We start from the raw sequence: 21222 nt of genomic DNA, 5'->3' as shown, positions 1-21222 counted from the left end.
ACTCTACTCGTGTCTACATGGTCAGCCTCCTTCCACATCTTAAAGATCCGTGAGAACACACTTGATGGATGTTCCTGCCCTGAGCTTATCAGGGTCTCCCCCATCAGAGGTGATTTTCTCTTTGCCAGATGCCTAATGTGTCATCTAAACTCCTCCTGGGACACTTTTCCCTTGTGCCTGGTTTGTGGTGATTTGTGGTTCCCAGAGGGTAGAAACTGAGTGATATGCATTTCTGTGCCTCCATGGGGAATTTGCACATGACCTAGACTCAATAACTAATTGAGGTTTGATTTAAAATATGTAAGGGGACTTCCCTGGCAGGCCAGTGGTTAAGACTCCATGCTTCCAATGCAGGGGGCGTGGGTTCAATCCCTGGTCAGGGAACTAAGATCCCACATTCTGTGCTTGGCCAAAAATTATGAATAAATAAATAAATAAATGAAATCTGTAAGGGTGAGAGTTTCCAAATCTGCTGACCCCAAAGGAGGATATAAGCACCTTTCCTTTAAATATCACCTTTCTCTGAGGTGGCTTACAGGGCCAGCAGTTATCATCACAAAAAATTCCAAAGAAGTACAATAAACAGGGGCTCTGGGTCCTATTCTTTCTCCTTAAAAGAATGATGGACTATTAGCCAGGTATATGAGTATGAACTAGAGTTCTGCTACTTCCTAGCTGTGTGACTTTGAGCAAGTGTCCTAACCTCTCTGAGCCAATGGAGCTGACACCAGCTGCCTCACCAAATAGATACTGCATGAGGAAGGCTGGCATGGAGCTGGAGCCCTGGGAGGTGGGCAGTGAGAGCAGTTTAATCGGAAGATTTTGCCTTGACTGTCCTGGGCTGCTGTTGTGCTTGCAAAGGACCCATGTGCTCTCACCCTGATCCCTCTGCAGGTGAAGGCCAGACTCTGGAACACACTGAGGCTCTAGTATTGCCTCTTGCCAGGCCTCTGACACCTTGGTCCACCATACAGAGAAACAAATGAGCCCCTGGGGGTGGAGAGCAATTTCTTTATGACCATTTCAGAAGTGGCAGTATAGGTAGTTGTCATACATAACAGAATCTGATTGTTTGGGCCAAAAGGAGCCTGGGGGAGCAGTCATCCTCCCAGTTTATAGGTATAGACACTGAGGCCTTGGTACCTGATAACACTAGGATGGCATGAAAGCCAAATACCAGAGGCTTCCATGGTCTCTGCTTGTGTTTTGTTTTTTTTAATGTTTTGTTTTTTGGCTGTGTTAGGTCTTCGTTGCTGCGTGCAGACTTTCTCTAGTTGCAGCAAGCGGGGACTACTCTTCTTTGTGGTGTGTGGGCTTCTCATTGTGGTGGCTTCTCTTGTTGTGGAGCATGGGCTCTAGGTGCACGAGCTTCAGTAGTTGTGGCGTGTGGGCTCAGTAGTTGTGGCTTGAAGGCTCTAGAGCACAGGCTTAGTAGTTGTGACACATGGGCTTAGTTGCTCCGCAGCATGTGGGATCTTCCCAGACCAGGGATCAAACCTGCGTCCCCTGCATTGGCAGGTGGATTCTTAACCACTGCGCCACCAGGGAAGTCCCTCTGCTTGTGTTTTGAGCAAGAGAATTGGAACAGAATGAAAGGGATAATGGGTCATTCTAGGACATGCTGGCTCAAGGTTAGGCCTTTGAATGAAGCCTCAGACTTTGGGGGTGGCCCCAGAACAGCCTCCCCTTGGGCCCAGTCTACTAGATCTCTGAGCCAAAGTAGTAGCTTTGCCTGGCTGAGACAGGGAGAAGGAAGCTTTGAAGTCAGTAATTCAAGGTCGCTTTCCTGGCCCAGCTCCATCTGCAATGTTGACTCTGAGGCAATGAAGGGGAGAGCTGGGAATACAGGGCAGAAAGAGGTGGCTAGCATTCGAGTGGGTTGGTGTAGCTGGGAAAGTGGGGGGCTGGGGTCAGATTTTTCTAAATAAAACCCAGCCCCAACTGGTGTCTCATTTCAAGAAGATGAGTGAAGAGAGAGAGAGAGACTTTGGTTGTTTATGGCAGAACCAGTCGGTATTGTCTTTTGTATGAAAGCAGGCAAAAAATGGAACCGTTTGCCTGAGTACTGTCTGACAAGCATCGTTGGTTGTCGTTGAGCACAGGGTGTGTCCCAAGTCTTTAACATACGTTATTTCACCCAAGTCTCCTGGCAGCCCTGTTGCTGTTAACTAGTTCCCATCTTGGAAAGGAGGAAACAGACTCTGGCTACGCTTAATGACTTCGGGGACTAGCAGCTTGACCTTCTGGTGAGAAGCAGAGGGATTTAACTCTTTTTTTTTTTTTTTTTTTTTTTTTTGCGGTACGCGGGCCTCTCACTGTTGTGGCCTCTCCCGTTGCAGAGCACAGGCTCCGGACGCGCAGGCTCAGCGGCCATGGCTCACGGGCCTAGCCGCTCCGCGGTATGTGGGATCTTCCCGGACCGGGGCACGAACCCGTGTCCCCTGCATCGGCAGGAGGACTCTCAACCACTGCGCCACCAGGGAAGCCCGGGATTTCAAGTCTTGACTCGGGTCAGTCTACCTAACGCGTGGAGGGGATACTCCTATATGAGAACGAATGTGAGGAGACCCGAGGTGACCACGATCTTAGTTCAAGAACGCGGAACGCGCACTGGTTAATGCGCCTTGGAGTTTCAGCCCAGCCAACGCGAAGGACGCAGGAGTTTGTTCAGATTTGCCTTTTGGGGCTTGAGCTGATGTGTCACCAATTGACACTCTGGTTTAAATAGGGCATCCTGGAGAGAGGGTTTTTCCTCGCTAACGGCTCCCCTAATCCTCCAGTTCCCACCCCCAGCTCCCGGGTCCCGGTGGGTCTCACCCCTCTCTCGCTTCAGTAGCGCTGATCTTTCCGCCGTGCCCAGGGAAGCGCGCACCGGGCGCGGGGGCGGGGTCCGGGCTGGTGCAGGGCCCAAGGAGGAGTCCGGCCCCTCCCGGCCCCGCCTCCTCCCGGCGAGGCCCAATAGGGTGGCGGGCCCCGGCAGTCCCGCCCCGGCCCTGCCCGCTCAGCCCGCGCTTGGCAGGCCTCGTAGCCCGCCGCCAGGCAGCCGGGAGCAGTGGCCGGCGCTAGGATCTCGCCTATCCCGGTTCGTTCGCTCGCTCGCCAGCCAGTCCGACCCCCCACCCGCTCGGAATGGCTGGTTACCTGCGGGTTGTACGCTTGCTCTGTAGAGCCTCCGGTTCCGGGCCGGCCTGGGCGCCGGCAGCCGTGACAGCCCCCAGCTTGCAAGAGCAGCCGCGGCGCCACTGTGAGTGCCACGAGGAGGGTCCGGGCGGGGTGCGCGCCTGGCACCGCGACGTGGCGTCCTTCCGGGCGGGGACTAGCGAGCGCGACCCGGGACGCTCGCGAGCCGGGGACGGCGGGTTAGGGCACACAAAGAGCCGGCGGACGGGGACGTGCTCCCCTGACCCACCTTCCAGGCCGTGCCAGTCGCGGGGGGCGGGGGAAGGACTTGAAGGAAGGTGGCAACTGGTGGCCCGGGCGATGCCGGTCCTACTGCCCCGCGCCCCCAGATTTTCCTGCAGGGGGTGCAGGGGGTATCCCGGGCTCGGAGGGTATTCTGCCCGCCCTGCGACCCTGGAGGGAGACAAAGCAACCGAGTGGGTGCTGGAGCGCCTGGCCCGCTCCACGCGAGTGAGGGAGGGTCCCGGCGCTGTCCCTGCTCAGACAAAGGAGGGGAAGGAGGAGGTATCCACTTCCCCTGCCTTCTCACCCGGGCGCGCAGTGATCCCTCCTCGCTGTCAGGCCCTCGTCAGCTATTTTTGGAGCCTTTTACGCGACAGATGGAGGAGTCTCCTTTTTATTTTCGCTTTGGACGCCCGCATTCTCCTTGTCGACGCATTTGAAGCTCCATCCTGGGGCCTCTCCTTGGCTTGACCTGCCTCTTCTCGCCAGCCCGCTCCTGAGCTGCTCCTTGGCCCTGCCCCGCTCACCCGACAGGGGAGACCCGGCAGCCGCGCCAAAATGTCACTTTCCCAAATCGTTCGTCACAGCTTCTGTGATACCCTTAGTTTCCTGCTTAGGAGAGAAGACAATAGTCTTAATAAGCAGGGCATAATAAGCAAGAGGTAGCCTGAACTTCCATTACCAAGGCAGGCTGCCAGGTCTGGCATTGGTCGGCCCCCTGGCTCTCCATCGCCAGCTACAAGAGACAGGGAATGTATGTCCCTTGACTCTGTCGAATGCCTGTTGCCACGGAAACCCCTATCCTGACCTGGCCAGCAGCTGCCTGGAGTGAGGAGGAGGGGGTGGGGCCCAGGCAAGCTGGTCTTACTGCTAGAGTAGGTAATCTTTAACCTAGTGTGGAAGCAGCTGACCAGAGCTGAGAAGAGCCCCAGCACCCCACCTCCCCTTTCAAGGAGAAAGGGGCATTTCTGTTTTTCACATGGGATTTATCTCTAAGGAGTCGGCCCTGCAACTCGAGGTTCTAAGTGTCCCCAGGCCCCAAAAAAGTTTCCCATATAGTACCACCTTCAGCAAAATATGGTGGAAGTTAGATACATTCTCCAATTCTCCTTTTTTTTTTTTTTTTTTCTGCACTGATGGTAAAAAAAGAAACAAAAAAAACCCACACAAACAAGAAAAGCCCCTTTGAGGCCTGAATTTTGATAACACATGAAAAGAGCAATCAGTTTCAGGTCCTTCCAGAAGCCCCCAAGTGGGGTTGGTTATTAACGAGGAGAAGGCCTGGTGTTTGAGCTGGACATGAGACTGTACAATTGTGACCTCTGCTAACTTGTTACTTGGCAACACTGCTGGAGACAGAATACTTGGCATTCCCCTTGATGACAAGGAAAGAATATGCTTTGGCTAAAATAACTCTTGTGTTTTTGCTGCCAGGTAATTCCCACATGTGTCTCCTTCTAGTTTTGCAACTCATAGGCCTCCAGCGACTGCTGGTGGTGGTTCTGATTAAGTTAGTTTGGGGCAGTGAGGGAGACAGCTCCGTGGGAGAATTATCTATCCTTCCTTGGCTCAACTCCTAGTCTGGGAACTTCTTCATTTCCTCACCCTGTCCCTTAACTTTTCACATCTTGGTGATTTGCCTGCACTCTTAGATTCCAGAGGAAATTATTTAGTGATTGTTCAGTTTTGCAGACCCACCAGTAGAGTTGTGTGTTCTCCACTGAGCCTTGTTTCATCCACATCAGATAGGACCACAGCTATCCCATCAGAGCTATTTTTGGGTGGTCGTGTTTAGGCCCAGTAGGTTTATGAGGAAAAGCCTCTAGAAAGGCTTGGGGCCTGCCTCCAGATCCTTTATGTGAGGCTGAGGCCTCTTTCACTGATTCCAGGATGGGGTGCTGGACACTGCTGTCTGATTACTGGAAACCAGCCTCTGTGGCCGGCGCCCTGGAGTTTACACTTGTGTAAACCATGTTTAAAATGCCAGCGGATTGCAAATATTAACACATGATAAACTGTGAGCTACTCCAGGACAGGGAGCCCATTGACTGGCAGAGATGCCACCCATGTACATTTGTGATGGTCTGGTGCAGTTTTGTGGTGAGGACTCACTGGCTTCTGTGTGGTAATGCATCCCAGGATGGGGGAGGGGAGGGAGTACTTTTCATCCAAAGAGGAGGTTATGGCAGAGCAGTCCTTACCACAGATCGAATTGACCATAACTTGACATTCATTCATGGATTCAACAAATATTGTGCTTCTCCTCTGTGCCAGGCACTGTGCCAGGGACACTGGGGACAGAGCTGGGAATAAGAGACAAAGATTTCTGCCCTATGGAACTTAAATTCTAATGTGGGGATGGACAGTAGACAAGAGCTAAGGAGAACAAATAAGCAAGGAAGGTGTGGGTGAAAGTTTGGGTAGGGCTGCCAGAAAAAACCCTACTGAATGAAGTACTGAGGGAGTGAAGGAAGCAGGCCATTTAGTGTTCAGGGGAAGAGAGGACTGCGGGTGCCAAGGTCATGATGCAAGAGGGCACCTTTGCTTGTTGGAGAAGCAGAAAGTAAGGCTGGCTCAGAGTGCACGAAGGCGAGTGATGGGACATGAGGTCAGGCAGTGGAGGTCATGGGGGGCTTGTAGGCCATTTTTGAGGATTTTGGCCTTCTCTGAGTGAAAGAGGCGGCTTTGCAGGGTTTTGAGAGGAGTGTTGTGACCTGATTTACATTTTTTTTTTTTTTTTTTTTTTTTTTTTTTTTTTTTTTTTTTTTTTTTGCGGTATGCGGGCCTCTCACCGTTGCGGCCTCCCCCGTTGCGGAGCACAGGCTCCGGACGCGCAGGCTCCGGACGCGCAGGCTCCGGACGCGCAGGCTCAGCGGCCATGGCCCACGGGCCCAGCCGCTCCGCGGCATATGGGATCCTCCCAGACCGGGGCACGAACCCGTATCCCCTGCATCGGCAGGCGGACTCTCAACCACTTGCGCCACCAGGGAGGCCCTGATTTACATTTTAACAGGAGGATCCTGGCTTCAGGGACCTGGTAGGAGGCCGTAGTCAGAATCTGGCAAGAGAGTATGGTGGCTTTGACCTTGGTGGCGGTACTGGCGTGGGTGGATTCTGGATGAATTTTGATGGAAGAGCCAGTAGAGTTTTTTTGATGGTTTTGATGTGGGTGTAAGAGAAAGGCAGGAGTGAAGGATGACACCAAAGAAAATACTAGAGCCTCTTCCAGAACTGCTGCCCTGCCTTCTTGAGCCCTTGGGAATTGGGGGCTTCCCCCCTCATTCTTCTGGGCCATGCTGGCTGAGCAGCCTCTCTTCTGCTGACAGCAGCATGGGTAGGAATGTGATGAAAGCAGTTCAGTTAAGTAGACAGCGGGTGGAGGGGTGGCTGTCTTGGGAGGGACCTCTAGCCTGGAGGCTAGGTCTACTTACTTGAGGAGCAAGTAGATACTGAAACCGGGCTGGTTTTGTTTTTGTTTTTTAATGTTTATATATTTGGTGGTGCCGGGTCTTAGTTGCGGCAGGCGGGCTCCTTAGTTCCGGTTCCAGGGCTCCTTAGTTGCGGCATGTAGGCTCCTTAGTTGTGGCATGCAAACTCTTAGTCACAGCATGCGTGTGGGATCTAGTTCCCTGACCAGGGATCAAACCTGGGTCCCCTGCATTGGGAGCGTGGAGTCTTATCCACTGCATCACCAGGGAAGTCCCTGGGGATGGGTTTTGAAATCCTTACTTGGTGTTTGGTACTAGGAGTTGGCCTAATGGACCTCTTGTGACTGATGTAATTTCATCCCACACCCTGGCCAAGAGGACAGTGTTTGTGCAGCCTGTCATCTGAAGAGATCATGGTGGCTGTCCCTAGGAGGCCTTCAGGGAGGCCCAGCCACTGTTCTTTGAATTTCAGGTTACCTGTCACCTCTTGTCTCCCAGAGAGGGGCAGACGGTGTGGATGTCTCCACCATAGTGGCTAAACAACAGGCAAGGTCTCAAACTCCGATGCCTTGGGGCACTCCGGAGGGCACGTGGCAGGCCTGGAATGGAGCGAGGGGCTGCCCTCATACCAGCCCATCCTTCATCTTTGCCAGGAGTGAGCATGGGCTCAGTGGGACGAAGCGATTCATTCTTCAAGAAGGACTGGATTTTTATGTAAAATCTTCTCTGTTTTTTGTTTTTTTTTCTTTTGGTGGGGGAACTGGTTTAAATTAAACATTAAAGAATTTTTAAATTTCTTATTTTTTATTGTGGTAAAAAATGCATAACAAAAATTTCCATCTTAATCATTTTTATGTGTGCAGTTCAGCAGTGTAAAATACATTCACATTGTTGTTCAACGATCTCCGCAGCTTTTTCATCTTGCGGAACTGAAACTCTGTACCCATTAAACAGCTACCCTTCCTCCTCTCCCCGCCAGCCCCTGGAAACCACCATTCTTCTTTCTGTTTCTATAATTTTGACCATTCTAGGTACCTCATATAAGTGGAATCAGACAGTATTTGTTTTTTTGTGACTGGCTTGTTTCACTTAGCAGAATGCCCTCACGGTTCTTCCATGTTGTAGAGTGTGTCAGCGTTCCTTCCTTTTTAAGGCTGAATAAGATCCCATTGTCTGTATATAGCACATTAAAAAAAAAATTCAAGTTAAAATCTATTGACCTTCTGAGTAAGGTATAGGAATTGTGAAAAGCTTAGGTGATATAGTTATTAAATCCTTACATATTTAATACTGTTTCTAATTTATCATGAGTTATTTCCCAAAAATGTTAATCACAGCTGGATTGAAAAAGTATTTGGGTAATATATAAAGTGTCCGTAGGAGCAAGCACCCTAAGGTTTTATCATATGCTGATAGAGAATTGTTTTAGGTGTTACAGCTTATGAGGTCCACAGTTTGACTGAATGGGTTAAATAAGTCTCTGTTGCTGTTTAACTGCATTGTAATTACCAAAAGTAATAATGCATGTAATTAAAAATAACAGAGAAGCTTTTTTAATTAAAAGATCTTCTGCTCCAAAGAACAAACAAACAAAGTATTTGGGAAAGGTGGTGATGTTGTTTATATAAGTATACCACATTAAAAGTCTACTGATGATCCAAAGGGAATTTGTCTTTGTGGAGTTTGAAACAAAAGAACAAGCGGCAAAAGCTATTGAGGTAGGTCCAGATCCATCACTTAAACATGGAAGCACTTCCTTTTTTAGTTTCAAAGCAAGTACATCCATGTTGAAGTGATGGGCAGCCCAGTTTTGGAAAAAAAACTTGGAATCATGAATATAGTTTAACTTTTTGGAGGAAAGTTTTTCTTAAACTTCCTGGGTTAGTTCCCAGAGTCCTATTCTCCTCTTGAAGGTTCATATCACATTTTGTTTATCCATTCATCTGTTGGTGGACACTTGGGTTGCTTCCACCTCTTGGCTATTGTGAATAATTGTTATGAACATGGGTATACAAATATATTTTTGAGACCCTGCTTTTAATTATTTCTTAATTTTTTTGAGGAACCATCATACTGTTTTCCATAGTGGCTGCACCATTTTACATTCTCACCAGCAATGCACAAGGGTTCCAGTTTCTTTACATCCTCACCAACATTTGTTACTTTATGTTTTTTGGGCTTTTGTTTTTTGGGTTTTGTTTTTTTTGTGTGTGTGTGGTACGCGGGCCTCTCACTGTTGTGGCCTCTCCCGTTGCGGAGCTCCAGACGCGCAGGCTCAGCGGCCATGGCTCACGGGCCCAGCCGCTCCACGGCATGTGGGATCTTCCCGGACTGGGGCACGAACCCATGTCCCCTGCATCGGCAGGCGGACTCTCAACCACTGCACAACCAGGGAAGCCCTTTGGGTTTTTTTGATAGTAGCTATCCTAATGGGTGTGAAGTGGTATCTCCTTGTGGTTTTGATTTGCATTTCCCTAATGATTAGTGACGTTGAACATCTTTTTATGAGCATATTGACCATTTTTGGAGAAATATCTATTCAAGTCCTTTGCCCATTTATTAATCAGGTTATTTGTTTTTTTGTTGTTATTGAAATTGCCTGATTTTTAAGCCTTGGTCACTAAGCAACATTAAAAAAAAAAACCTACCACCTGGGCCAAACAAAATGAGCCTCTGCTGCTATGACTCACATCACTGCCCCCAGTCCCCAGCTCCTCTGGGAAGTTGCTTTGAGGGAGGCTGCACACCTGACTTTGATAACAGCGCTGCTTGCTCTCTCCATTTCTGATAGGTTTTCCCTTCCATACTCACTCTTTGAGGACAGGCATTGTTGTGTTTAGGTGTTTCAGGAAGGGGTGCTTACCCTTAGCACCTGGTTGTAAATAAGTGGGTCCTGTGGTCTCTGAGGGTTTGACACCTGCATACACAGCTGGGAAGGCTGCCTGCTATGATCTTGATATTGAGCTCCCCCATCGAGGAGTGTGGTGTCCAAAGACACCAGCTGCTGTGCCTGAAACCCAAAGCTTGAGCAGAGCCCAGGCTGAGGCTGAACCCTTTAGGACTGGCCCCAAATGGATCTCTATTTAGGGAACTTGATTACTGCAGGCTTGGTACCTTAAAAAAAAAAATTGATCGGCTCTCATCACATTAACTCATAGAAGATGCTCCTAAAAACTAAGCTAGCTCGCAACAGCCCAACAGACTTTCTGCAGGTCCTAAAGCTCTTTCCACTCAAGCTTTAGACCAGAAATGCTGAAGGAATTTAGTAGCTTGGGTCCAAAGTCCCCACTGCATCTTGGGAGGAGCTGAAGCAGTGTCAGCCGTGTCCACCATGTTTTCTGGGGAATGAAATATTTTGAGTCTGTGTTTGCTTTCTGCTTCTCTACATATGGCCCACAAGGGCATCCAGAGGCTGCACTTGAGCCAGGGCCCTGGGACACAGGTGAGGCCTATCCTGACCCTGACACACGCCATGCTTCCTGGGTCTCATTTTTCTTCCCTTTTAGATTAAGAAAAAAAAAAAATCTGTTTGCACATCTTCGGAAAGTGAGTCATTCTGCTGCACATAATTCACCTTTTTCTTAGCGGGTCGGGATGTCATCATGAGTCATGGCAGTGGTGTGTTTCATAGGACAGTGATGTGTTTGGGGTCTTTTGGGCTTTGGTCCCTTTTGTTTTCATGAGCCTAGGTAGCCATGCTTCTTCATTTTTCTAGGCCTGCTTTTCACAGGCTTCTGTCCCTTGCTGTCAGCCTAGCAGATGTCACTTGGGGTTTTCATCCTGTCCCCTCTTCTGATTTGCTGTGTCTAATCTTCGGTGAGGTGAAAGACCCATAGCTACATCTGTAAGGATTGTGTGTAACATAAGACTAAATGGGCCCTAAGTAAGGGCTGAGGAGGGCCCCTTTGGGGACAGGGTCCTGCTTTTATCTGGGGTTCAGCAGACGGTGACACTTCCTGGGGTGACTGAGGCAGGGTTGTAGGTTTCACATAGATCTTGTTGCCGTGCTCTGCAGCTGCTGTTTCTTCCAAGGCTGTGGCCAGAGGCACATGCTGGTGCTTGGGTACCCCTGCTGCAGGTTAAGGGTCAATAAGCCTCACCCACTGCAGCCTGCACTGATAAATTGGACGGGCCATTTTTTTTTTTTAGTTTGCGGTACGCGGGCCTCTCACTGTTGTGGCCTCTCCCGTTGCGGAGCACAGGCTCCGGACGCGCAGGCTCAGCGGCCATGGCTCACGGGCCCAGCCGCTCCGCGGCATGTGGGATCCTCCCAGACCGGGGCACGAACCCGCATCCCCTGCATCGGCAGGCGGACTCTCAACCACTGTGCCACCAGGGAAGCCCAAGGACGGGCCATTTTCTTTCTTTTTTTGGGGGCCGTGCCCCACAGCATGTGGGATCTTAGTTCCCTGACCGGGGGTCGAGCACGCACCTCCTGCATTGGAAGCACGGAGTCATAACCACTGGACCTCCAGGGAAGTCCCGTGGACGATTTTCTTGAGTTTTGTTTGGAATTCACTTCCCAGACTGTTGGTTTTTCTCATGAGTCAGACTTTCCTTGAAGAGCCTCCACCAGCTCCTGTTTCCTCCTCCACCATCTCCCTGGGCCTGGATCAGTCACTCGTCCAGTCCTCTGATGCATCTCTGGAAGGACTGGCGGACCTGAGCCTGCATGGATCAGGGCTTCTGCATTCCATTCCCAGGTGCCCATCAAGGAAGGTGTGGATCTTCCTGGATCTGCTGTTTTCAAGCTGTGTGAGCTTTGGCAGTGAGCTGACAACCTCTCTGAGCCTTAATTTCCTCACATTTAAAGTGGAGATAATGATACAGTAAGTCCCTTACATATGAATGAGTTCCGTTCAGAGAGCGCGTTCCTAAGTCCGATTTTTCATAAGTCCAACAAAGTTAGCCTAGGTACCCAACTAACAAAATCGGCTCTCTAGTTCTGTAATGTAATAGGTTTATAATACTTTTCACACAAATAATACATAAAAAACAAACACACAAGAAATAAAGAAAACATTTTTAATCTTGCAGTACAGTACCTTGAAAAGTACGGTAGTACAGTGCAACAGCTGACGTCCAGGGACTGGCATCGAGTGAACAGGCAAGAAGTTACTGACTGGAGGAGGGAGAGGAGGTGGGAGATGGTAGAGCTGAAGGATCGTCAGCAACAGGAGACGGAGGGCGAGCTGCAGTTTCACTCATTCATATCCTGGGCTTGAAATAAAGATACTGCACTACTGCACTCTATACAGTACTGTACAGTAAAGTACACAAAAGCACACCCACTTGTAGAGGGTGTGAGCATGTGACAATGTACACTAGACACATGAGCTAACTTACGTGATTGGACATGCAAATGCACGTTCGCATCTTTGTAAGTTCACAACTTGAAGGTTCGTATGTAGGGGACTTACTGTACTCCCCTTGGGAGTGGTTCAGAGGATTAAATGTGAAGGGTATTGTACACCCTCAGGCCCATGGGAGGTGATCTATACAGTTTCCCTGCTCGCTTCATGTTAGTCAGGCTCTCAGGTTGCAAGCAACAGTTAGAGGAAGTTTTTGGAAGGACACGGGGTAGCTCATAGAATTGCAGGGATGGGACAAGAGGGAATTCCGGGCTGCCCTGGGGAACTGGGTGGCAGCAGCCGAAGGCAACCTCTGCCCGGCTTGCTGCTTGACAAGGTGACCCCAGCTCGCTCTCATTCTCTGTGTTGGTCTCCTCTGCTGTCAGGTTCCAGGGGAAAGGATCTGACTGGCCAGGCTGGCATCTGGCTAGTCCCAGCTGGCCAGACTCAGTGGGGGATCCAGCTCCCCTGGGTGGTCTCGGAGCTGCTCCTGCAGGAGGGGGAGTGAATGCTGGGCAGCTGGGCCCTGGCTGACACTCCTCCCTCCATAGTGAAGGGTGGGTCTGGCCGGAGAGGAGAGGGGCTCCCCCACCAGCCTCCCCAGGGGTGTGATGTGCTATGTGTGTCTGGTCCTAGATGCCGACAAGAGGATCAAGGTGGCGAAGCCAGTGGTGGAGATGGACGGCGATGAGATGACCCGTATTATCTGGCAGTTCATCAAGGAGAAGGTAGTTCCCTCCCGAAGCGGGCGGCCTTTCACATGGCCGGCCGGGCTCAGTGTTCGGTCCCCACTTCGGGTCCCCAGGGTTCACCCGTCACCCTGGTGGGCAGGAGCAGTCCTGTTTTTCCCCTTCCGTCCACCCTGCTGTCATGTCCAAGCCACTCATGGCTCTTATGACGTCAGGCAGGGGACTGTCCTCAGCCATCTGTGTCACGTGCCAAAGCCAGCATGTTTTTAAAAATTTGTGCAGATTCAAGCCTGACCCTGTATCATGTCGTTTTTTTGTTTTTTCAAACAAACTCGTGTTTCAGCATGAGTTGACTATCCTTCGGGAGTTTCTTCTTTTCTTTTTTTCAATTTATTTTTTATTGGAGTATAGTTGAATGTGTCATCTTGATCCCCTACATTCCTATGTGCTTCCTTGAGGGAGTGAGAGAAGAACAGGGCCGGAATGTGGGGGGACCACATCATTAACCTTTCCTTAGCGGTTCAAGGATGTCATCGCGAGTCATGGCGTGGGGTCTGTTGGAGGACAGTGATATGTTTGAGCCACCATGGCAGATGGTTCCCAGGGTGGCTGCTTGGGCTCCGAGTTGCTGTGGGCTGGGTCTGCCTGGGAGAGCACATTGTCCATGTGCCTGTCCTCAAGAAGAAGGTTGAGAATCACCACTTCTGAGTGGGGAAGAAGAGGGAACCCGCTGTATAGAGAACCCTAGATGCACTTGGAGTTGGGGTTTGGCTGAATTGATGGGCTGGCTACTGCAGGGGGGGTGTGGTCCACGCTAGGGGATGAGCCCTCCGAGAGGCTGCAGCCTGGTCTGCCGGCCTCTCTCCAGAGCCCGGCCTCTTGCCAGCTTTGGCCAGCCCACCGCTGGCCTTTCCTCTTCCACGCCCTGATGGGGTGTCCCCTGCCACCGTCCCCACATGCCCCTGAGTCACAGTCATCTGGGCTGATGCCAGGCCCCGGCCGTCTGTCTCTAGCTCATCCTGCCCCATGTGGACGTCCAGCTCAAGTATTTTGACCTGGGGCTCCCAAACCGTGACCAGACCAATGATCAGGTCACCATCGACTCTGCGCTGGCCACCCAGAAGTACAGTGTGGCTGTCAAGTGTGCTACCATCACCCCTGACGAGGCCCGTGTGGAAGGTGCGAGGGGCACGGGGGCGGGCGGCTGGGACAGTGGGGGCTGGGACATGACCCTGGTCTCCCTGCGAATGCCCAGCACACAGCGGAGCCTCCAAGGTCCCTGTGGAGGAGGCTGGGGAGGGGAGGTTGAGGGCTGGCCTAGGTTCCACAGTTGGGGGTGGCAAAGCTGGGGCCAGGGTCTGTGTCCCCTGCTCCCAGGCTGGCGGTGTTTCTGCTGTGCCGTGTGGCTCTGGCCAGTGTGGGTGTCACCGGTCACAGAGAGGAGAAGGAGGAAGCTGATGCTGACACTGTCACAGTGAGGACAGCCTCTTTGGGCAGCCTGCCCCCTCTGGCCTCCTGGACTGCTTTGCAGGCAGGTTTACAGAGAGACTCTGGGGCCACCTCTGTCCAGGGTAGTGCTGGGTGTCAGGCCTGTGTCCTTCAGAGCCTCGGAACGTCCCTCGTGTCCCGCCACCGTCTTGGCACTGCAGGTCTGCCCTCTGCCTCTGTGGCCGTGGAGCGGTCTCAGAGAAGTGCCCCATCAGGCTTGGACTGGCTGCTGGTCCTCGGTTCTGGGGGTTGTTCTCGAGGGTTCCATGAAATGGCACCAGTGTGTGGGTAAAGGATCCGGGTTTGGGAAATTCAAGAAAGGGTGGTTTCAGAACTTGCAGAGTTCTGTCTCCCCATTTCCTGCAGTATGAGGGGCCTGAAGGAAACCTTCAAGACACATCTCCAGACTCTGCAGGCCTCCTCCTGTCATGCAGGTTGTTCCCGACTTTAGGGTATGGAATCATTTTAGTGCTAAGCGCTTTCAGCTGGTTTTCTTTTATTTCTCCTGAACCCTGGGATTCATACATCCCCACTTTATGGACAAGGAAGTAGAGGGTCACAGTCTTAGTAATTTAGGCTGAACCCGGCGGTGAGTGGCAGCGCTGGGGCTAGAACTAGAGCATCTGGAGTGAGGCCATACACTGCCAGGTTCATCTGACAGCTACGTCCAAGTGTGATGTGGGAATAATAATAACTGACAGAAGGGACTTCCCTGGTGGTCCAGTGGCTAAGACTCCATGCTCCCAATGCAGGGGGCCCAGGTTCAATCCCTGGTCAGGGAACTAGATCCCACATGCATGCCACAACTAAAGATCCTGCATGCTGCAACTGAAGATCCTGCATGTGGCAATGAAGATCCCACGTGCCACAACTAAGACCCGGTGCAGCCAAAGAAAAAAAAAGTATATATATATATATAAAATAACTGACAGAGGCCTTACCATGTGCCAGCCACTGTTCTAGGTACTTTACACATGCATGCATTTAATCCTCACAACAACCCAAAAGGCCAGGTGTTTTATCAACAGTTTCATCTTATGGCTTAAGTTCAGCCACTTGCCTAAGGCTGACAGTCAGAGGTAGTGCCACAGCTGGACCTTGAAGCCAGGAAATCTGATTTGGGAGCCCATGTGCACACTCTAGACTCTGCTGCTGCTTCCCCCCAGATGATTTTTAGGACCCCCATCTGGATGTGTTCTTGCTTGGGGTTCAAATTCTGGTTGGAAGGTGGGGACTGCAGTGGGGCCACTTCATCTTTGTCCTCATAGAGTTCAAGCTGAAGAAGATGTGGAAGAGTCCCAATGGAACCATCCGGAACATCCTCGGGGGGACTGTCTTCCGGGAGCCCATCATCTGCAAAAACATCCCACGCCTTGTCCCTGGCTGGACCAAGCCCATCACCATTGGCAGGCACGCCCACGGCGACCAGGTCGGCCACAGTGGGAGTGGGGCTCCAAGGGCCTGGGTCCTGCATCTGGAGCACTTGGTCTGAGCCATCCTCTCACCTCTGCAGTACAAGGCCACAGACTTTGTGGCTGACCGGGCCGGCACATTCAAGATCGTCTTCACCCCAAAGGACGGCAGCGGAGCTAAGGAGTGGGAGGTGTACAGCTTCCCCGCCGGTGGCGTGGGCATGGGCATGTACAACACGGATGAGGTGAGCAGCGGCTCCCCGGCTCCCTCCCCCACACCTGTCTCTCTGTCTCCAGCCACATCTGGTTGGTGGTTCTGACTAGTCCTGCATCGGTGGCCTGAAGGTCTGAGGCCTGAGAGCAAATGCATCTTAGGTGTGTTCCGAGGCCCCTGCAGTGGGCCCGGTGTGGAGGGCTGTCCCACTCCTGCCCAGCCAGGCGCTTGTGCTCCCCACCATTCCTGCACTCCCTCTCGGGTGCGTCCTTGGGGGCATATTGGTTGTCAACTCTGGGCTTACAGCGAACTGGGTAAGCACTTCTTCCCCTCCCTACCCCCATCTCTTGGCTTTCCTTTCCTCTGTGGTTGGGCTCATTCTCAGACTGTGAGGAAATGGCCACCAGTAGCTCCAGGCTTATCGCTGCCAGCCTGGCTACCCTATCAGAAAAGAGCCCTGCTTTTTTTTTTTTTTTTGGCTGCGCTGTGGCATTCAGGATCTTAGTTCCCGGACCAGGGATCGAACCCGTGCCCCCTGCAGTGGAAGTGTGGAGTCTTAACCACTGGACCACCAGGGAAGTCCCGGAAAAGTGCCTTTTTGCTCATGATTCCAGCAAAAGTACAGGCCTGGGTCACATGGCCATCTCTGAGACAATCATGGAGGCCCAGGGGAGGAAGGGCTCTGATTGGATAAGCCCAGGACACACTATCAAGTCTAGAGATGGGCAGGTGGGCTGAGGGCATTAGCCCCACCCCAGCCATATGGTCTAAGAAGTGGGGCGGGTGGTAGCTTTCCAAAGCAGTTGGTGGGGCTACTCCCAGAAATTGGGAGGGGGATGCTGGGCCAGTAGAAACAACAGATGCTCACTCCAGGGATGCTGGGTTAACCCCAGCTGCCTGCGAGGGTCCTGTGGAGGGAAGGGATGCTGTTCCCAGGGCCTGGGCCTGCCCTGGGGGACCACACCAGGGACCTCTCTCTGACCTCTCTCTCCCTGCAGTCCATCTCGGGTTTTGCGCACAGCTGCTTCCAGTATGCCATCCAGAAGAAGTGGCCACTCTACATGAGCACCAAGAACACCATTCTGAAAGCCTATGACGGGCGCTTCAAGGACATCTTCCAGGAGATCTTTGAGAAGTAATGGCCTTTCCCTTTAATACTTCTCAGGGACGCCATGGCCCTTCTTCCCTGTCCCCTCAGCCGCCCTTACCCACCCAGGGAGATGGCTGTCCCAGTGCACCTGTCTCAGCTCAGAGGCTCAGGGAGGGATCCCCAACCTGTCAGCCTCCCGCCCTCTCCCCACAACAGGCCCTTTTGCTCCCAGGCACTACAAGACTGAGTTCGACAAGAATAAGATCTGGTACGAGCACCGCCTCATTGACGACATGGTGGCTCAGGTCCTCAAGTCTTCGGGCGGCTTTGTGTGGGCCTGCAAGAACTACGACGGAGACGTGCAGTCAGACATCCTGGCCCAAGGTACGCTGGCATCCCCTGCTCCGTGCGGGGATGGACTGTTGTTTTTCCCCAGCTGGGGGGATTTTCTCCTTTGGGGAGAACACTTCTCTAGCGGAGCAGCAGGACTGGGGCTCGCCTGCTCATTCCAGGGTCTCCTGTGGACAGCAGGGACCAGGGGCTCCCTGGAGTTTGAGTGAGGAAGGATCCTAAGTTAGCTTTGGACCGGGGTATTACTAAGGCTGCCATTCCAGAGGAAGGAGGACGTAGGAATTCAGGTCCTAAAGGGCTAGATGTGTCAGCCCCGAGGTGGTTCCTGTCCATGAAAGGGCCAAGTGACTCTGCTTGGCTCCAGGTTTGGACTAGGTTTGGCTCTAGTAGAAAAAGGGGAGTAAGCACAACCGGATGCTCTTTAAATTACAGAGAATTTGTTTTGCACAGTAAACCTTTTGGATGTAGGAGAATACTGGGGATGATGGCAAACCCCCAGGCCCCAGAGCATCCTGAAACACAAGTTGGGGTGCAGCAGAAAGCCTGCGTGAAGCCGTTAGAGAAGAACAGAAAGAAATAGCCCAGTTGTATTGGGAATGAGAGCAGGAAGGATAGTGGGAGGAGGCAACATGTATCCATAGCGAGTGGAAGAGAAACCAGGCTCTGTGAGGGGGGGCGAGGTCTAGCTCCTGATAAGGAGAAACGTGAAGCCCACGCCAGGTTGTGATGAAAAGGCAGAGGGTCTCAGTGCTTTATAAAAACTTTTGACTTTATTTTGAAAAGTTTGGTGTGATCCTCTCACTAGAACAATTCCCATCTAGGATGGGAGCATGAAAAGCCCTAGCAGACAAGAGAAAGGCATGAAAGTTACCCTTAAGTGTATGAAGATTGGTGAGTGTGAAGGTCCCAGGTGCAAATGGAGAAGGGATTCCCCCTTCCTCTGCCCCAGCAGCAAAAAGTCTTACACAAATAATTTTCCACTAGAAGTTGCCCACTTTTTCTTTCTTGGGCATTCAGAATTCTTATTTTGGTGCTGTGGGGTGCTTTTGAAAACTAGGAGACCTTGGCCACAGAAAAGCTTGACATCTGGAATTTGGGAAAACTTGGAAATAAATCACAAAGCTTTAAAGTGGCCTGAAAGAGCAGATAAAGTGATCACTGTGAAACAGCTGGCTGCAGGCTTTATTCTTTCTGCTTGAATGAGCCTCCTGGTCACCAGCCAGGGTGGGTGGGCAGAATTTGGGGGGATCTTATGCCCTGGGGGGGCCATAGACTCTGGGGCACCTGGAGGTAGGGGATGCAGAATTATGCTAACAGGCTGATGACAGCCACCTCTGAGTGCCCCTCTGCCCTGTACTGGGCCCTGGAGACCTAGGACAAGGGTAGACAAGCCTGAAACAGTCTCTGTTCTCCCAGTTATAGGTGGGGGTGGGTGGAGACATAGCAAGGAAGCAGCTACAACAGCAGGAGGGCAGGTGGGCTCAACCCCAGTGGCCCGAGGAAAGGTGCCGGCACCGAGAGGTCTTCCTACTCTGCAGGCTTTGGCTCCCTTGGCCTGATGACGTCCGTGCTGATCTGCCCGGATGGGAAGACCGTTGAGGCTGAGGCTGCTCATGGGACGGTCACCCGCCACTATCGGGAGCACCAGAAGGTGAGCGCGAGGACCGTGGCCGCGTGTCCCATCTGCCCCCGGGGCCCGAGCCCACTGGCCCTGAGGGCTGGGAGCACGGGCCTGGTCCTGTCAGTCTAGAGGTGGGCAGCTGTGTCCAGGTGGCCCTCTTGTTGGCTGGTTGGCTCTTCATGCCCCTGCGACCTCTTCCCCCAGGGCCGGCCTACCAGCACCAACCCTATCGCTAGCATCTTTGCCTGGACGCGTGGCCTGGAGCACCGGGGGAAGTTGGACGGAAACCAGGACCTGATCAGGTGAGTGCAGAGGGAGGGCCTGAGCTGGATCTGGGCAGCTGGATCTGGGCCCTGGCTCCACACAGCTGGGGTCTCGCTCCGCCCTGTTCCCTGCAGGTTTGCCCAGACCCTGGAGAAGGTGTGCGTCGAGACAGTGGAGAGTGGAGCCATGACCAAGGACCTGGCGGGCTGTATCCATGGCCTCAGCAAGTGGGTGGCCTGGGGTAGAGGGCAGGGCTGGCCTTCTGGGACCTCGGGGTCAGGTGGAAAGAAGCCCAGGGTCCTTCTTAGAGGCCTCCTCCTGAGTTAACTTAGCTGCTGGGGGCAGGACAGGTCCATGGCCTGGGGGATGGCTCGGGCCAGCCTCCGCACACCAGGCATAGCGAGTGGGTCCCCATCCCTGAGGCTAGTTGCTCAGAATGTTTCCATCCCCTGCTGCACCCGTCTCCCAGCTTCTCCCCAGAGAGCTTGTACCTAGTTGCCCACTCACCTGGAAAAGCAAAGACAGGCCTTACTGGGTTCCTGCCGAGTTTCCTGTGGCCTTTTGACCATTGGCTCCAGGTGCCTCTGGCCTGTAGACCTCCCCATGACTGCACGAGGGGGCTGCCGTCCGGATGCCTGAGCTCAGACTCTGCCCTGGGAGGGCCCGGCCGGAGCGGCCCTCACGTGCAGGTGCTCTCTTGGCAGTGTGAAGCTGAACGAGCACTTCCTGAACACCTCGGACTTCCTGGACACCATCAAGAGCAACCTGGACAAAGCTCTGGGCCAGCAGTAGCGGGGTGGGAGCGCTGCTGGCTGCCGTGGCGGCCGGGCTGGGGCCGAGCGGGTGGCCACAGGTCCCCCTCAACCCCGACATGCCCCGCAGCGGAGGGTGAGCCTCACAACCCCTCTTTGGAGGCCTTTCTAGGGGACACTCTTTTTTATAAGCAAGATGTTTTTAAAAGTATCTGTGTGTTTCCCCTCATGGTGACATGAGGCAGGAACAGTGTGTTTTACCTCAGCCAGTGGTATGTTTTGCATACTGTAATTTATATTGCCCTCGGAACACATGGTGCCATATTTAGCTACTAAAAAGCTCTTCACAAAACAGTCTGCTGTGTTTGTCCCTGACGGGGAGGAGGCAGCTGGGGCCTAGAGGCAGAAGCCCTCAAAGGGCTGGCGGATTCCCCCAGGGGCTGACCGGGGTGCCTCGGGCCACAGCAGGCCTCTGTGCAGTCAGGGGGCCGCCGGGGGGAGGGGGCCGGGCAGAAGGCCTGTGGGTTCCCTGGAATGTCCTAGCACGATCTGGCTTCTGTATCCTCTTTTCCATTTTGAGATTGTCACTTCCGATAGAGTACGGTTATATTTTTATTTATTTTTGTCTTTGATAGTTTTAACTTTCTAAACGTGCCCAGACCTCTTTATTTGCCTGTTTCTCAGTCCTCAAACAGGTCCCACACAGTGGCCGCCTCAGTTCTCTTCCCCACGGCTGCCTGGGACTCGGGCCTGGGCCTGTGAGTGGAGCCCCCATGTGGTCCAGGCTAGTGAGTCCCAGACTTGGGTTCTTCTTCACCATTCTGTGGCAAAAGAATGGAAAAGTAAGTTTATAAAGTTGCTATAAAGCTAAACAGATCCAACTTAAAGGGCTATCCTTTATTCAGGGATTATGTTCTACTTTTGGTGTTAAAATGTCCTAGGGAAGAGTTGTCTTTTTTTGGGGGGGGGGGGCCGCATGGCTTGCCGGGTCTTAGTTGCCTGACCAGGATCTGTAGTGAAAGCGCGGAGTCCTAACCATTGGACCACCAGGGAATTCCGGACTTGTGTCATCTTGACTTGAGAAAATAAATATTTGGCAACCCAAAGTCCATTTCCCAAATTTGGGTGGGCTCTCATGTATTCTGAAACCCAATAGCTGG

General features: G+C 52.4%; 1 protein-coding gene across 3 annotated transcripts; it reads left to right on the top strand.

The window, feature by feature from the left end:
* Positions 1–2999: 2999 nt before the first annotated feature.
* On the top strand, positions 3000–20414 carry IDH2 (isocitrate dehydrogenase (NADP(+)) 2). 3 transcript variants are annotated; one of them, XM_060097388.1, is made up of 11 exons: positions 3000–3244; positions 12818–12909; positions 13884–14049; positions 15627–15787; positions 15872–16015; positions 16983–17119; positions 17307–17458; positions 18964–19076; positions 19251–19348; positions 19445–19537; positions 20015–20414. In XM_060097388.1, the coding sequence occupies exons 1-11, from the start codon at positions 3130–3132 to the stop codon at positions 20100–20102; spliced, it is 1359 nt and encodes a 452-aa protein (XP_059953371.1). In that variant the 5' UTR covers positions 3000–3129; the 3' UTR covers positions 20103–20414. The 3 variants fall into 3 exon arrangements, with proteins under 3 accessions (XP_059953371.1, XP_059953372.1, XP_059953373.1); XM_060097389.1 differs by having other exon boundaries at positions 3021–3082; XM_060097390.1 differs by lacking the exons at positions 3000–3244; positions 12818–12909; positions 13884–14049 and adding an exon at positions 14725–14810.
* Positions 20415–21222: the final 808 nt, after the last annotated feature.

Source organism: Mesoplodon densirostris, chromosome 4, assembly GCF_025265405.1.
Source record: "Mesoplodon densirostris isolate mMesDen1 chromosome 4, mMesDen1 primary haplotype, whole genome shotgun sequence".
NCBI classification, from domain to species: domain Eukaryota; kingdom Metazoa; phylum Chordata; class Mammalia; order Artiodactyla; family Ziphiidae; genus Mesoplodon; species Mesoplodon densirostris.
Note: the sequence above shows the minus strand (reverse complement) of the source record. Positions and strands in the feature narration are given on the sequence as shown.